Here is an 18822-nt window from a genome sequence, read left to right as displayed (position 1 = left end):
CAATAGAGGGCTATTTTTTAATTATCTTTCTGGTTTGGAGTTCATTGAATAGGAAATTTCCCCTTGTCCACTTTACCAAATCTGTTTTTCTTGACTTTGATCTTAGAGCTAAAAAAAAACTATGGATTTTCACAGCATTGATAGTTTTCGATATTTTCAAAAAACTTATCGAGACTTTCGAAAATTTTATATAAGCGGTCGCCGGCTAAATCATCACATCGATCAAAAATATCGTGAGAGGTATCGAAATACTCGAAGTAACAACGGTATTAATAAGTCGAAAGCGATACTTACTTACTTAATTGGCGCTTAACTGTTTGGTCCTTCCAACGGAGTGGGGACTGCCATTTACCTCTGCTTCCATAGGCGGGTTTGATAGAAAAATTTTCTTGGCCGGAGCGTCATCTTTCATTCGCGATACTTAAAATGCTAAAAAATTCTGAGGGACAAATTTTCAGACTAAGTATCGATATTAACTAAAATTATCGATTGTGATTAAAATTTCAAGCTATCGATACCTTCGGTAACCTATCACACACTTAAAGGGCCAATTAAACTTCCTTAACCCTAAAGCCATAGTCGTAACCATACCCATATCCAGAACCATCTCCAATGTGATCGATTCATGGTGTCTTAAGCTAAAAATCGTGAAAATTTCAGAAAAACGAAGAAAACGCAAAAAATTACAAACAAATTCCACAAAAAATAAGTCTCTTATTCATAACGTATCCAAAACAATGAATAAAATCCACAAAAAGTTAATAAATTCTCCAACTCAACTATTTTTAGGTTATGGATATGGCGAAAAACCAAAAATCAATTGGTTGGCTATGATATGGTTATGGCTTTAGCGTTATGGTATGGCACCATTAATAGATTACATAGATTTCAATTCAATTCAGGTTGGTTCGATCAGCTGTTTTATCTGGTTATGGATAAGTCACCATTAATTGGCCATTTACTGTCTGTCTTTGCGGAGGAAATCAGCTGATTGTTGTCTGATTTGACATTTCATCGCCTGACGATTTTTAAATTAAACCAAAGAATTATAAAAACAAAATACATGGGATATGAGTGTTTGTTTTCATGTATGCGGCCACCTTGTATGGCTTCGCCATGGAATAGCCCTATGATCTCATTGGGTGGTCGGTAAATTTTTAAGTTTAGAATTCGTAAGGTACTTAGTTAACACTGTGGTGTGCCGGGACCCACAAAGGTCAAGTGTTGTTGTTGTTGTAATAGTTACCCCATTGACAATCGCTTTCCAGAAATGATCATGTACTCACGGTTACCTGCACGGTTTGATGCTTCCAGCCCGTGCATAAAATACAACTACCACAACGAATAAGAAGGGGTGTGCAGGCTATCAATGCATAGCATCACGGAAGATCTAAAAGCAACTCCGGAGGCTGCACTATGTGGTATCCTGCACATTCCATATGTAGACCTGGTGGCGAAGGACAAAGCGTTAACAACTGCATCGAGGCTCAATGCATCGGGCCAGCCTGAGTTAAAACCAGACGGCGATAGTAATATAGCTTTATCAAATACTGAACGAACAGCCTCCCTAGTTCCGTTCGTGAGCTCTTAGCGGCACAATAGAAGTGGAATTAAAATCAAACAAAAGCCTCGACGACCATGTCAAAGGACTTCGATTTAAGGGCAGAAATCTGGAATGTCCAAGCATTTATAGAGAACGTATCGCTGATAGCTCTAGCGGAAATCAAAGAACGTCGCGAGTCAAGGCGATTGCATGACGTTCACGACAGCGGTCATTTAAGGAGTCCCGTTGTTACATGTTTATGTAAAGTTTATCGTTCTTCATCATATCATATATTTGCGCTGACGCGCCAACGGAAGCTAGGACAGAACTTAGCTTCTACGATGTAATATCTTCTATGTGCCTAATGACTTCACCGCAGCACGAAATACAATTCCCTATAGTAGCCAGTTTTAGCATACAATAACACGCCAAGTTACCTGACTATCTCCTGATCCAAATATGGCAAGCGGAACTATTGCCTCTTGGATGTGCGGACCCCTAGTCGAAATCTACCAGCTTTTAGCAGTCAAGATAAGCACAAACTTCTATGCAGCTTTCCAAGTACCGAAAGGATCCCAACAAAAGTTCAACTCATCAAAGAGCTGATGGATTCTCCACTCGACCCTTACTAACTAACTGGTGAGGTGAAGAATATCACACCACCTATGAGAACACAGCATGTAGGGTTACATTGTGTGTTGAAGCAGATGTAATTATAAGTTTACGCGACCATTGACATCGATCAGTGAATAAAATTTAGGCGGCTGAGGCATCTTTCGTTCTATAACCGTCTTCGTATGAAGAAAGAAAAATGAGAGCTAAGTGGCGTAAGAAGCGTATACGGAGGTTGAAGCGTAAACGCAGGAAGATGCGTGCTAGGTCCAAATAAACAAAGCTTTTTGGTCCCGGAGAATGTTTGTTGTACAAACTTCAATCTGTGAAACAGCTTCAAGTTAAAGCTTTGCTACCATATTTTGGAGGCATTCCGAAATATTTGCATAACTAATACTAAATTGTAAATTATTTGAAATAACGAGTAATCTTTAAAGTTTTGCTGGCAGTTTTAAAATCAAGAAAAAAAATGTACCGACCCAAGCGAATGTTTCTATCGAAACTCATTGTCGGCAGCAAAACTAAAAGTGATGCCCTCGCTGCTTTGTCAAGTTCAAAATCGTCTAGCTGAATGTTAAAACAGCAAGAACATACATTATAAGCCAGATGAGTTCCATAATTTTATATGAAAATCTTTACTAAACTATAAATTCAATTTTCAGGGTAGATATGTTTATACACCAACGCTGGCTTGAATCAAGACTCGAAGTGTCCGATGATATATTTGAGGAAGGTGATGATTATGTGACACTACTTCCAGAATTTTTCGACAATCTCTGGCAACCGGATCCGTACTTTTTGAACTCAAAAATTGCCGGTAAGTGCAATCATATACTGCATACCAAAGACAACAATCACTTTATATCTAATGTATACGTGCGAGTGTGCTATTTTTTAGACACGCAACTCTATTTTATTCATATATGGGCACGCTGCTGCAAGAAGTGTAGTGCAGTACGAATAACTGTACATAGTCGCAAAATATTACAATTTCTTATACCAGTATCATTAAAAATTAATAGAAATATCTGTTTTTGAATTTTAAAGGCTAACTAAGCTTTTACTGGAAATAATTTGATCAAAAAAATTATTTATCACTAAAATTTTACGGCTAAAGCAAATAAAAGTACATCATTAGTAAGACTTCGCTTATCGGTACTTAAAAGATTTTCAGTAATGCGTAAAATTTTACTAGTGATATAAATATTGGAAAAAATTACAATTATTGAACAAATTCAGGGAACGATTAACTAGCACCTCAAATTTGTATCTAACGGATACTAAAATTGTGGTGCCAATGCAAAGTATGTAATGCAAATTGCCTTAGCAGACGAAATTATATTTATTTAACAAATTCAAGAAAAAATTAAATAGCATCTCAAATTTTTATTAACGGGCACTAAAATTTAAATGGTAATGCAAAAAAAACTCTATTATCAAAACAATTTTACAGTTCATTGAAAAAATTCTATCAAAAATGTATTGATCACTGAAGCGCTTTTATAAAAAGCAGCCAAATTTTACCGGTAATGCAAATCCAAGTGCATTACTGGTAAACAAAATTACTGTTTTTCGCTTAGCAGTACAATGTGCTTATCTGTGGTTTAGATGAAGCAATTTGCTAAATTCGTGTTTGCATTTGTTTTTTTTTTTTTTTTTTTTTTTTTTTTTTTTTTGTTGCTTTTATTCAATACGACATTTTTTATATACGTAACGCTGCGAACACGAAAGAAGCAGTGGCAATTTACAATTACATTCTCGCTTCCCAAGGCAGTCGGTTCTATGTACCGGAGCGACTCGGGTTTTTTCCCCACCAAGGACTGTCATTTCAGTGTAACCCCATTTAATTTGTTGTGTGCCTCCCACAAATTGTCATCCTCCCAGCTCCTTGCAGCGGGACTGCGCCATACTCTCCTGCTCCGGGAAGGTATCGAGGCCAATCCGGGCCCGTCTCCTGACCACGGTCCTGCGTCTGCCGGAAATAATCTTTTTAGGACGGTCATACTCTTGTCAGTATGTCACATGTAAGGAATGGTTGAATCGTACAGGTTGTTCTGGGCTAGATCCCAAAACCCGACGTCCTCGTAACTTTTATAAATCTTTTGTGGCTCCTTGCTATTCACGCACAAGGGCGTCCTGTAGTCTACTCATTAGCGCCCCCCGCCCCCCACTACCTCCCAGCCGCTCTGCTGCTCAGCAAGCCACAACAAATACCCGCTGCTGCTCGCGCCCTACGGCGCCACCAGCTCATACGGCCGCTCGCACTCCTAACTACAATATCCGTAGTAGAGTGGCTAGCAATGCCGAGCATCACCTCGCCCCCGTCTTCTTCCCCCCTCTTTACCGGCAGCAATCGTGTAGGTCAGGAAACAGACTCTTAGTCCCTACCACCTTTTGCACCGTTTGCCAACACAGAATATATATGTTTGCGACATCCGCCCAATGCAGCTCCTGCCTTTGACGGTGCCACTTTCTTAGATGTTTGGGTCTCCGCGACGGAAACCCCCCGACAGGCTTCATTGCGCCATGTTGCCAGACCGCAAACCCAAATACACCGGGTACCCCAATACTTACCCAGGGACATCCAGTCCCAGGGCCACATCAACAATGGCGTCCTATCCTTTCACAACTCTGGCGTAGTCACCCGTCACTTACTCCTAGAGTGACGACGTCTCCCACGATGCACTTCAGAATTCTGCAGTTAAACTGTAATGGATTATCTGGAAAGATCACGGAGATAGTCGATTTCATGAAGCGGCACAACATCCGCACTGCTGCGACTCAAGAGACTAAACTCACTGCAAGATCTCCTCTGCAGACCTGTTCTGGGTGTAATGTCCACAGAAAAGATCGCGAGAGCGGAACGGGAGGCGGTCTCGCGTGTATGATACGCCACTCAGTGCAACATCATATATCTGATCCCGACATCGGCCGCAGCGACAATGTGTTAGAACGTCACGGCTTATCTGTCCGGTCAGGCGATGTAAACCTAGAAATCATCAACATCTACATCCTTCCTGCCCCCGGCTGCCCCAGTGGATACCACCGTAATATCAGCGCCTTACTCAATGCCCATCACGATCTATGGCATTCACATTTGCAGGCGGACAGCTGGGGTGAGATGTTGGCAGATCAAATAGAAGAAACGACGTTCTGCACAATAAACGGAGACGCCCTCACTCGTATGGTAGAAGCTGTCACAGTTCGCCATACATAGCAATCGTGAGTGCAGGACTCGTAAACTGCATCAACTGGCAGTCGTTGGTAACATTGACATCCGACCATAAAGTCTAAAAAGGGAAAGTGGGATGAATACAAATCCTTTACAGACAGCCGCTTCGCTGCCCTCCATATCCCGATTGATGCTCGCCAAAGGGAGCGTGCTTTCCGCAAAATCATTGAATCCGCCTCGGCTCGCTTTATTCCCGCCGGACGAATTCCCGAAATTCGGCCCCCTTTTCCGGCGGAGGCCCCAAATTTAGCGAGAGAACGTGACCTTATAAGACAGCTCGATTCCGGCGACCCCCAAATAAGGGATATAAACCAACGCATCAGATTGCTTGTAGATGAACACAAGCGGGCGAAATGGGAGGAACATCCAAGTAGTTGTAACCTCTCTGCCGGTGCGGGTAAGCATTGATCCGCCGTAAATTCCCTAGCGAATCCGTCCAAGCTCAATGACAAAATTTCTATCGTCTTTGGCGATAAAGTGCTGCCGGATGCGAAAAAATGCGCGAGCGTTTTTTGTCGACAATATATAACGCATTCTACGGTTGACAAAGTTAGACGGAGGGCCAACAGCCACGCACATAAACATAAATTCGACGCGTCCCCAATTACCATCACCGCCAAAGAGGTTGAGGATGCCATCGGTCAAACTAAACCACCTAAAGCAGTGGGCCCAGACGGCATATATGCCACCATAGAACAGTACTCGTTGCGCTATACCTATCAAACACTTTTGATACGGTCAACCATGGCGCGTTACTGCAAGACCTGGAAGGGTCTCCCCTTCCCCCCAAGTCTTAAAAGGTGGACCGCAAATTATCTGGGTGGCCGGCAGGCATCGGTGCAATTTAGAAACGCAACATCAAAACCAAGAAGAATTAAACAAGGGGTGCCACAGGGTGGTGTCCTATCCCCCGTTTGTTTAACTTCTACATATCAAAGCTACCTTCGCCACCAGAAGGAGTTACTATCGTTTCCTACGCCGATGACTGCACAATAATGGCCACAGACCCAGGCCCACAGATCGATGAGCTTTGAAACAAAATAAACGGCTACCTCCCTGATCTCTCCAATTTTTTTCACCTCGAAAAACCTAACATTATCGCCGAATAAATCATCGGCGACCTTATGTAGGACATGCACGTCTCAAATGTCGACCATTTTGAACATCCACGTCAATGGCACTACGCTACCGACTGTCTTAAACCCCAAAATCTTGGGTGTAACGTTCGATGAGGATCTACATTTTGGTGAGCATGCAACCGTAATTGTACCGAAAATCCAGAGCCGTAAAAAAATCCTCAAATCTCTTGCTGACAGTACTTGGGGAGAAGATAAAGAAACACTCATTACCACTTACAAAGCAATTGGACAGCCGATTGCATGTTACGCGTTCCCTATATGGTCGCCAAGCCTAAAAACTACTCACTGGAAGAAGCTACAGGCCTGCCAAAATACTGCTCTCAGAACCGCCACGTGCTGTCTTCTTATGTCCCCAGAACACCATCTCCATAATGAGGCGAGAATACTTCCCATTAGGGAGAGAAATGAGATGCTAACCAAACAGTTCCTGTTGAATACCCAGAAACCGGGCATCTGATTGATAAGCCAACACCGCCCAGGGGCTTAAGTAGTCATCTCCGTAAGCATTGTGAGGAAATACGGCACCAGAGAACTCAGCCATGAAACCAAAAAAACACAAGCAGGCCGTCAGTGAACTCCACAAACAGGCGTCGGACGTTTATGCCAGGAATTGCCAGGTGAATCCAGTACTCAAAGAACAATACCCAAAACTTGCGGAAGAGGAACGCACACTCCCCAGGGAAACGCGAGTCATTCTAGCTCAACTTCGATCTGGATACTGCAACAGGTTAAACTCTTACTTATTCAGAATCAACCCCGACATACAAAATGTATGCCCTGCTTGCAATGTGTCCCCACATGACACCAACCATCTATTTAGTTGCAATGTGGAACCAACGCCTATAACAGCCCTCTCATTATGGTCCACCCCTATTGTAACAGCAAGTTTCCTTAGACTCTAGTTAGAGGATATTGATGATAATTTTTGATCGGTCGCACCTATTGGATGGGGCGAAGCACTGCTACAACAACAACAACCCGAATACGGGCATGCGGCGATATAATGACAAGGGGACGATTAAATTGACTCACAACTGACCTAATGTCCGACACCGACCATTTCATGGCAGTTTTTGCCTTCCAGGTTCAGAAAATAAATGAACATAAATGGAGAAGGCCTGAGCAGTGGTAAGGAACAGGACCTGGAATGTACTCAATGCCTCTACAGGCAAATAAATTGCACCAACTCCCCAACTCATGCAGTGTCTTCCAGGCGGAGGTCTACGCAATAAAGGGAGCAGCCAGACTGCTCCAGGATTGTACGGTCCCAGACATCAATTAAGCGATGTTTGTCGACAGCCTGTGCGCTTTAAAGGCATTCGGATCAAACGCGAGATGTCGGATATCGTGCTGAGGTGTCGAACCTCACTGGCGCCCATAAAGCACCAAAATGTCTCCTTTTGCTGGGTCCTTGGATGGCACAGCGATATTGAAGGGAAAGAATTTGCAGAAAAGATCACCAGGGAAGGACATAATCGAGGCGAACAGCTCTGTACAACCGCCGCTCGGTTATCTTCTCAGGAAAATCGAGGAGTTTGAGATGATCGAGGTGATTTCGAGATCTCAAGCTCCTTATGGCCATGTTTGGAAAGGAAAGGAACTAGCTGCCTTCTCAAGCTACACAAATCTACAGTGGGAGTAGTTACGATCATTATCACAGATCATTGCGCTATTGTATCATTGCTCCGACGGTGGCGCATACTAACAGGTTCACTCTGCTGCGGTCGCAGCAACCGTGTATCCGTAGACTAAAAAACAGCCCCGTTTTGAAACCGTCGCCCACCCCGGTACCAACTTCGCATTACTTCAGGGTGGCGTTCCATATTTCTCATTTTTTAAGAGCCTACTGTTGTCCCTGCGTCCAGATTCACGCTATTTGCTCTGAGTGTCGATTTCATTGCCTCTGCTTCCTCTGCGCATTACTCTGCGCTCCCTCTCAGTATCCATGAGGCGTGTCATGACCATAAATGCCATTTGCAGTCCAGCACTCTTTCCTGTTGCACATTTGTGATACTAAATTTCTCGTGGTAGGTTCCTCCCCAAAAACTTCATGCAAATCGAGTCTTTCCTCGTGGAAAGGGGGGCAGTGGAACATGACGTGTTCTGCGTTTTCTTACTCCGTGGTACACATTGGGCAAAGAGCATCGTTCTTTATCCTACGCTTCCATAAATGCTCTTTGGAACCGCCATGTCCACTCAGTATCTGCGTTGGATGGTAGTTCAGTTCGCCGTACTTCCGCTCATTCCATTGAGCTACATTCCAAACTAGCGTGAAGGTCCAACGCCCTTTACTCGAGCCTTCCCACCGTTCTTGCCACTTAGCTATTGTTTGTGTCCTTGCTCTTTTCTTGGCTTCTGCAGATGGTCGCTCGATATTAGTGTTGTACAGATCGGCCATTTCGCTCGCCAGTAAGTCCACTGGGATTTTCCGTGTTAGAACCAGGATCGCGTCGTCGGACACCGTCCGGTAAGCATTGCTATTCTATCAGGGTGCTATTTTCGTGCTCGCAACTGTATATGTTATAGTGTATGTGTTCGCTGTTTGATATTAGCGCACGTGGGTTGTTTTAAATTTGTTTTCTTTTGTTTTTTGGCTTTTGTTGGACATACAATTTTTTGTTGTTGTTGTAAGTTTATTAGTCTCATGTGGGTGGGTGGGCGTTGTCAGGTTAAGTTCACTTCAAGTTCAAAACGATTTGTTTTTTTTTATACATTTGCATGCAAGCATATACGTATATGATGTTTGTTTGTGTGTGTGTATATATGCCTAGTTTTATTTATATGTTTGCATTGATTATTGCATAATCATTAGAGTTTTCACGTCATTTTTGCTTTTGTTTGGTGAGTAACAAATCATCCATGAAAAATGCCGCAACGAACGGTTTTCGAGTCTGCGCAGTAGATCATTCTTACTTCCTTTACACTAGTTTCATTTGATGTTTTTCCGCCAATTTCCATAAAAAATTAGGAAAAGTTGTCCGTTTTTGAGTAACTTTCCGGAGAGCGAGAGCCTTGAAACTTGGAACATATATCGAAATCCGATGAAAATTTTATATGAGGGAAACAAACTTTGTTAGATGGTCCAGGGATCGTAACGTCCGAACTTGGAAATTTTGCTTTCGAGTTTTAAGTAACATCCCAAAAACTAAGAGATCTGAAACTTTGAATGAAACTTTGGAATCTATTAGGTTATTATACTTAGGAGAAAAGATTTTTCTAGATGGGACAGGCATCGAGATATTCAAAGATATTTAGAAAGTCCATTTAAAACATGTGGAATCTTGCGACCGCTATTTGAGTAAATTCCCGTAGAGCCAGATTTTTGACACTAAGAACATAATTCGGATCCCCATGACAATGCAACATGAGGGGAAAAACTTTTCACTTGGTGGTCCAGGGATCGTGAAAATTCTACAAAATAAAGCTTGGAACTTTCCGATAACCCAGAGACCTAATACTTTTAACAAAATTTTGTGCTCTATTAGGTTGCAAAATTTTGGATAAAAGAGTTTTCTAGATCGGACAGGGATCGAGATATTCAAGGATATTTAGAAATTCATCTTCCCGTAGAGCAGATTCCTAAAACTAAGAATATACTTTATAACTCCATGACCATGCAACATGGGGAAAAAATGTTCGTAGCAGCCTCTTACGTAATTGATAATTTTTGTCTTGCATCAGTAAATTATTTTGTTGACTTGTGAGTCACGATGGATGCTAAACTTAGTTTCAACCTTCATATTATGACTACTGCCAATAAGGCTAGAGGTGTTCTATCATTCGTGAAGAGATGGTCTAAAGAATTTAGTGACCCTTATGTAACTGAAGCCCTTTTTACCACATTAGTTAGACCGATGCTAGAATACGGATCAATAGTCTGGAATCCGCGATATCAAGTCAATGCAGATAGGCTTGAGTCAATACAGAAGCAATTTTTACTCTTTTCTTTAAGGAATTTTCATTGGGACTCTGCATATAATCTTCCACCTTAAATTAGTCGGTTAAAGCTTATCAATCTTCCAACTTTCGCTAGTCGTAGATAAATGTTAGGCGTATCATTTATGGCTAAACCACTGAATGGACTAATTTCTAGCCCCTTTCTTTTGAACGAGGTAAACTTCAATGTCCCATCACGAGCGTCAAGACATTACAAACCTCTTCTTTTAAGGCAGTGCAGATCTAATTTCGAATTAAATGAACCTTTCCGGTGTTTGTGTCATGTTTCTAACTCTCATTCGAATTCATTTGATATAACGGATTCACTTTTTACTATAAGGAAAACTGTCCTATCCTATCTTAACTCGTACTAAAATAAAAATAAAAATCTTTATATGCTAAAAGCGTTAACTTATTTAACAATTTACTATATGTATAATTTTCAACTGTTATGTAAATAATACTCAGCTGATGATTTTTATTCTGTAGCTGAGCAGTTTTAGATCACGACGCTTAACAAACCTCTGCCTATCAACAACTCGGCAAAAACAAAAACAAATCCGTGCGTCATGCGGATGCGCCCCTCGTGTCGGTTGGACGGGCTTCGGAGGGTATTAATCCGTTGGGTTTATTATTATTATAAGGTGGTCCAAGGATTGTGAAAATTCAAAAAATAGTCCGAACTCGGAAATTTTGCTCTCAAGTTTTAAGGAACTTACCGATAACGCAGAGACCTGAAACTTTGAATCAAACTTTTGGCTTCATTAGGTTGTAATATTTAGGCTAAACGTTTTCTAGGTGGGACCGGGATCGAGATATTCTGAGATATTAAAAAATTCATTTAGAATCTTGAATCTTGCGATCGATTTTAAAGGGCCTCATTCTCTATTACGAAACGAACGTTCGTTTCGCCTCAGAGATGAATCGCTAGTGTATTTGCACTATGTTAAACGATGGTAACATATAATTTGACAATTGCTTTCGCCTTCCTGTTTGACGTAAAGGCCAAACCAAAAAGATAAAGAATACCATTGCTAGACGAAATCGTTTGAAGGCGAATCGTTCTCAATACAGAATGAAGCCGTAAGTAACTGCTCATTGAGCTAGAAACATAAAACCTTACACATAGTTCAGGTCACCTTGACAATGCACCAAAAGGAGAGAATGAAAAGAAATTAAAAAATGTCAAGTAATTTCTTTATATAAATCATTGTGAATTCATACAAGTGACAAATCTTTCTATTTTTCCATTGCCATACCTAACTCTCACAGGGAAAATGTGTATACGGAAAATCAGACTACATTATAATTTTCGATTTCTAAAATTTAGTTAATACATCAAATTTATGAGAAACAAGTTAAGTAAACATTTTAAAATATGTAAATAATGCAATGTACCAGTAAACGACAAAAATTGTTGAAAAACACTATTGAGCAAATGATTTAAGTAATCGAACATCGAATGAACAGGTGATCGAGGCTGTTTACTATTGTGAACGTTTTTTCCAAACATTTGCCAATTGTATGAGTTCACAATGATATAAGAAACCAGGAGGTACGGAAAATGTCTCTTCGAACAAAGACACAATGTTGTGGAAATTTGATATAACCATAATAAAAATTTTCATTTCATAATTTAGGTTTTAAATAATTATTTATATATGTACATATGTACATACTTACTAAGTAGTAGTAGTAGTATTTTGTTTTATTAAACAGAATCTTTTTACAAAGTTGATTACAATATAAAAATATTGTAAAAAGATTCTGTTTAATAAAACAAACTACTACTACTACTACATACTTACTAATAAACCAATAAAAAAACCAAAATTTTTTACTGAATTGTTTTTTCAGTTTTTTTTTATGCCAATACATTGTAAATTCATACAAGTTGCGAATGTTTGAAAAAAATGTTTACAATAGTACATGGACAGCCCGATCACCTGTTGAATTGTTTTCTGTGTTTTTCAAACATTTTTCTCGACGATTGCTATACAACATTATTTACATATTATAACGAATTTAGTGAAATTCTGCTTATTACAAACCTTCTGCTAACGTTCGAATCGCTAAACTATTGAATAAATAACTGCAATATTCAATAATGCAAAATGGTCTTTATTAGACTACTTTGAGAGTACTTCACAATAACTCTTAATTCACAACTAATTGCGTGTTTAAATCAAACTGCTTACTGACTACTCAGTTGGTGCTGCTTTTATACTCTCTGTTGCCTTGTCCGCACTTTTCTCCAAATGTCTAGACGTTTCTCCATGTAGAATCTTCTACTTGGTTACCAGCTATATGCGTGTGTATTTGTAGTTTGTAGCCTATCGCATAGCCATATGCGTTTGTTTATGTGAGTACTACTTCGGCTGATGATTACATGTGTTTATGAGTATCTCTCCGTTGCCTTGTATGTGTGTGTGTAGATGACGATTGATTTGTTTACGTACATAAGGGTGGCTGCTTAGTATCGGCTTAGTGATGGTAGTATCGCTTACTGATACTAACCCACTCAGCATTTAGACGATACAATTTTGAATTTCCCTACATATAAATACAATTTGATTACTCTTTCTGACTAAATAATGAGTTATCATACAATTGAACAAAAGATATCATCAAATATGAATACTTTTGATGAGCAAAAACTGAAAAGCATTTTTCGATCAATTTTTGGAATCATTTTTGAAGTCCTTTGATGATTAAATTTTAATATTTCATAAAAGCCAACAAAAAGAATAATCAAATATGCTTACCTTTGATGATCAAAAACTGAATATAGTTTTTCAATCACATTTTGGAATCATATTTGATTCAAATGTGTTTACTTTAGGTGATCAAAAATTTATAATAACTTTTAATTCAGCTTTCTGAATCTTTTCTGACTATATTTGTTGACTGAATAATGAATTTTATACTTGTTAAAATTTTACCTTTCATTGAAAATCTTATTTTTTGACATACACACATTTTTTCAATCATGAAGTTCAGAAAAATATGTATGTATATAAAATTTTTATCTATAAGACATCCTTCAAGACAATGTAATGCAAATGCTGCTTATGCCCGAAGATTTCCCCAACCATTTCTCCACCTTCGGCTTCCCAGAAAATACAAAATAGTTGGACAATACAAAAGGTGTAAGCTATTTGACCAGGTAAGTGAAACTCTCTTGACGTACCTGGATACGGATTCAACATCCCGTTCCGTATCGTATTTTAAGATATTGACGATCATAGCTGATGCTGGATGTTGTAGTCGCAGGTGTATATCGGTCAAGCTTGTTTGCGAGTGACCTGTGGTTCAAATAGCTCACTTCCGCATGCTTTCTTCCCCTGATGAAATAAGATTACTATGTAGTATCTTATTTTGAATTAGATATGAAGAATAAATGAATCATAATCGCATTCAAAAATGGTTGAAAAATCTCAACCAAAACGATTGAAATATGTTCACGAATATGATCAGAAAATTACTGTGAAAAGCTGTCAAATAGTACTCTAAAACTATTAAAGCTCAATTTTACAATGATATCAATTATGAATAAAAAACGTTTCGAAATAGGAATCATAAATGATTATTCAAGAATAAACACATTTATGGTACATTTTTCTCCCGACGATACATTAATTTTCGAACAGAAAATGCTTTTAAATTTGAACGTTTTTAATCATCTTGGGGTATGATATTTAAATATACATATATTGATCAAAATTTTCAAAAAATGCTGGCTGGGAATATTTATCATAATATTTTAAAATCTTTGCTTAATTGGCTGCTCAAATTTTATATTATATCTAGATTTTAGAAAGGAATATTAGTGTGTAGTCTGATTTTCTGTAAACACATTTAAAAGAAAAGCTGATTTGAAACACAAATGGGAAACTCATGGCACTTTAATTTAATAACCGCGAGCAAAAAACCAGCCTTTCTTCCCTGTCAGCTATTATTTGACAGGTAGGTATGGCAATGGAGGAATAGAAAGATTTTTCACTTGTATGAATTCACAATGGCCAATAATTTTGAATTTTTATTTGATAATTAGAGCTCTGCCGCACAATTTAAAGCAAAAACATATTTTTCTTTTTCTCCAAATTGTTTCGACACGTTATTGTATATTCATTTAAAGAAATTTAATTTCTTTCTAAATGTAATTTACTTTATTTATGCTTACCACATAGATCTGTACATATACAAATAGGATCAGTTCTTTTTTTAGCAGCTTTTGTTAGAAAATTCAGTACATGATTAATTATACATTTTGTTCTTAATTAATATTTATTTTTTTTTTCAAAATCTTTATTATTACTTGTGCGCTTATATGAAAGGATTTGGAAGCCCTTATATAACTTCAGGATCTCTTCTGCGTGACAAGGATCCAAGACAGATAAAAAACTTTCATATCAATAAAACATTAAGTATATAAAAAACAAATTGAATTTCAAAATCGTTTCCGTGTGATTTAAACTGCAAGCACCCACCCACCCATATAATTACATAAGTACATAATTCCATTCATACATATATTTATACTTAGTAAGCAGCACCTTAAATGTTGCGTCGTCAAATGTGGGAATCCTGAGACCGAGTATGGGGCGGGCTAAATAAAGTATTTTCTGAAACAAATGGCATTTTTTACTAATAAGAACTATGCCACACAGATCTGCAGATATCTGAGATCATATATATTATTTCTAATTCCTGTTTTTATGTACGGGTCCCTTTTTCGCTCTTATTTGGAATCAAAATCTATAAATAAAGTTTTGGTTGTAAAGATGGAGATTCGGGCTATTAGCGAGCTTTGGGCAATTTCGGTCGTAGTGCTTTTGTTTAGCTATATTTTATTAAAATAATTTGTTAGAAATAAGCGATTGTAAGCACACAAAGAAATCTATTTGTACTATGGCACTATTGTGAAAATTTGCACTGCATTACCGGCAGTTGCTACGATACGCTAGATGGTTGATAGAACAGCTGATTTCTGTTCATATTTGATAAGAGACTTTTAAATTGGTTGTGCAAGATGCACACGGGTCCCGCTCGTATGAATTAAAAGCGTTTATTAAAGTTTGTGGTACTACTCTTACTAATACGAGATTAAATTTAGTACGATTCCTCTGGATGTTTATCGGATGAAATACTGCCCGCAGTTTTCAGGGAGTGCATATCATATTTGACTCGGCCGCCCTGGTGTGGTGGTAGCGTGCTCCGACTACCATACCGAAGATTTTGGGTCCGATTCCCGGAAAAAGCAATATCAATAATTTATAAAGTAGCTGATCACATAACTGTGGGGTATTCGATACGGACAGAACTCTTTGGGAAACAGAGAATCCAATTACTGACCCTGATTCAAAAGTCTGCTTCTCGGATGGATCGAAGTTTGATGACGGAAAAACTGGAGCTGGTATCTATGCGACTTTTTCGTTTCCCCGGCGGCCGCCGTAGTGTGGTGGTAACGTGCTTCGCCTACCACCCCGAAGATGCTAGGTTGCAGGAGAAAGCAACAACACAAATTTAGAAAGTCGCTGTTTACACCCAAAAAAACTTTTGTTGCTGGGACTCGTTATTTGACGAAGAGGGAGTAACGAGGACCAGGGTGTTTCATGGAAAATAATCAAGAAGAGGCAATCAGCTGTTGGGATAACAAACCCCTGGTACCGAACTCGCGTGGGGTGCTTTATTTTGAATTTGTGAATGAATAAAAAGTGTAAAAAAGTTGCATGAACGGAATGCGCCACACCAAAAGATAAATTTCAGATAATGCCTTTCAGATGTCTTTTCGAGTAGACGTATAACATGGAGGTCTCGTCCCGCGAATTTGTAGAAAATATTTAAAAGGAGCGCGGCGCAAATTGGAAGAGGAGCTCGACCTAAATCTTTTCGGAGGTATATTGCGTTTTGTCTTTTTCCGTTTGTCTATTCAAAAACGCTTCCTTTGCCGTTTTTTGGTTTCAATTGTGAAAAACGGCTTTATCTTCACTATGGCAATGAAACATTTCTGATTAATTTATGGCGCTGTTAGCCTTAAAACACTGAAAGAAATGGTGCTAGTAATATCAACAAATCGGTTCTGTTGTTCTTGACTTAACGGAGATTCGGTGAAATTGATCGAAATTTAATTCGACGGAGTTCTTTGTCAAGCAAACTAATTAGTTTAGTCATTTCAACAGAAGAGAAATTGTCGCTCTTAAGTTAACAAAATTCTGTAAAATTGACAGATTCCTAATCAATCTGATTTTTCTGTTAACACAACTGATCTCACTGGTCATTTCAACAGCGATCAACAGTCAATACATGAGCAAATTTCAAAGAGAATTTTACGCTCACTTCGCTCTCTACTTTGTACTTATGAAGATGGTGCCACTTGTTTAAAAAAAAAATACCAAAACAAGAAAACCACCAAATCGAAAAAAAATACAAAATGGGAAAACAACAAAAAACTAGTTTTTCAGTTATCAATACAAAACGAAAACCCCTTTTTTGAATTTATTGTGCAAAAAATTATGAGATACCGGGACACCTATTTATCGGGTACAATTTTGCAACTTCTCCTCCAAGCGAAATGCAAAATTTCGCCCTCTTGTTGCAAAAGTTTTGTTTGAACGAACAGGATTTTTCCAAAGTTAGTAACATTTTGTTCAAGTTTTTACGAATTTTCACTCACGCGAACGAATTTAATAAGATTATAAATAATAAGATAATAAAAAACATACTTTCTTAATGTTGATGTTTCCGACAAAAAAATGGAGTTGTTTTGGAATCGTTTCAACTTAAAGTGTTACGAAAATTAAACTTGCCGAATTACATGTAAAGTTACTCGAGTGGTGAATTACCTTCTAGCGATTTGATTATTTGCTTTTCTATAACTTAAAAGTTCTCTATTTAAAATGTTATGTCAAACATTAATTTATTTATTTATTTATTTATAAGACTCGTTGGTTGAGCGTAGGACTAATGTCTTTTAAGCCCATCATCATTAAATCAATTTACAATATTTTCATATATAATTAATAATAACAATATCTAATAACAATAATAATTACTGTATATGCATATCATAAAAAAATTGCATTAATTTAAATCAAAATTAACAACTTATAACAAATATTTTAGGTTTAGAAAGATTTATTCTTAAAAATATGAAAAACAAAAATAAAGGTCATAAGGATGAAAAAGTAAAAGAAAATAGGAAGAAATATTTAGATATTTAAAAACTTAAATACTTCCAATTTAAAACGCCTGGGATTTGTTATCGATTTAATTTTGTTTGGTAAAGAGTTCCAGAGTTTGACAACACTGACAAAAAACGTTCGTGATGAAGTATTACAATGATGTTTTGGTACGATGACGTTGCATGTTCTAATCGAATGCGCTAAAGCCAACTTTTCAAAAAGGTACTTTGGATTTCTCGTATTAATGAGTTTATGCAGATAGCAATCGAGTATCTCTTATCTAAATTGTGAGATGTGGTCATACTTACGCCTACAAAACACATACCTTGCACAGCTGTTTAGGTTTTCGCTCAGATGCGCTATCTAGGTGCCCGTAGATGAGTTCTCCATAACAAATTAGTGGAACTATAAAGGTTTTCACCAAACGTAATTTTGTGTCCTGCGGGACGAAGTTAGCTGTGTACCACAGATTTTTTAGAATGAAATAACTTTTAGATATGTTTTGGTTTATATAATCGGAGCACCCAAGGTATGAATTAACTTTGTAACCAAGGCTAGTTACAACTGACTCGAAATTTATAGACGAGTCCTCTAAAATTATTGGGGGAAAGAATTCCTCACAATTCGACCTGTGTGAAATGCATATGACCTTGGTTTTTTTTGGGTTAAGAATCAAATTATTACATTTGGCCCAAACAGAGATTGAGTGCAGATCATCATTGATTCTTGCTATCAAATCTTCACATAGTCCTGTTGGACGGGATAGATATACTTGTGCATCATCCGCATATAGGTGTTTGGACACATTTTTACAACAGTAGACCATATCATTAATAAAAATACTGAACAAAATCGGGCCCAAAATGGATCCCTGAGGTACCCCCGAATACAATCCTCTTAGCTCAGAAGCCATATTTTTAGTCACAACCTTTTGCCAACGATTACTAAGGTAGTTTTTGAGCAGATTTACCGCGCTTTCAGAAAACCCAAAATATTTTTCAAGCTTGTGCAAAAGTATTATATGGTCAACTTTGTCAAAAGTTTTGGAGAAGTCCAATAGAGTTACAACAGTTAAATCACCTTTATAGAAGGACGGTCTGATATCATCAATTACTTTAAGCATAGCAGTTGCACAGCTGTGACCCTTTCTATATCCTGACTGGTTTTCGGCAAGAA

At 38.2% G+C, this 18822-nt stretch overlaps 1 protein-coding gene across 16 annotated transcripts in view; it reads left to right on the top strand.

The window, feature by feature from the left end:
• The window catches only part of alka (alkaliphile), a 169883-nt gene that overhangs the window by 126523 nt on the left and 24538 nt on the right, over positions 1 to 18822 (top strand). For all 16 annotated transcript variants that reach the window (XM_067772324.1, XM_067772321.1, XM_067772320.1 and 13 more), the window contains one exon: positions 2818 to 2972. In XM_067772324.1, coding sequence (XP_067628425.1) covers positions 2818 to 2972 — 155 coding nt within the window. The remainder of the gene's footprint in view (positions 1 to 2817; positions 2973 to 18822) is intronic.

The sequence above is a fragment of the Eurosta solidaginis genome, chromosome 3 (genome assembly GCF_040869045.1).
Source record: "Eurosta solidaginis isolate ZX-2024a chromosome 3, ASM4086904v1, whole genome shotgun sequence".
Taxonomy (NCBI): domain Eukaryota; kingdom Metazoa; phylum Arthropoda; class Insecta; order Diptera; family Tephritidae; genus Eurosta; species Eurosta solidaginis.
This window is presented reverse-complemented; position numbering and strand designations above follow the sequence as displayed.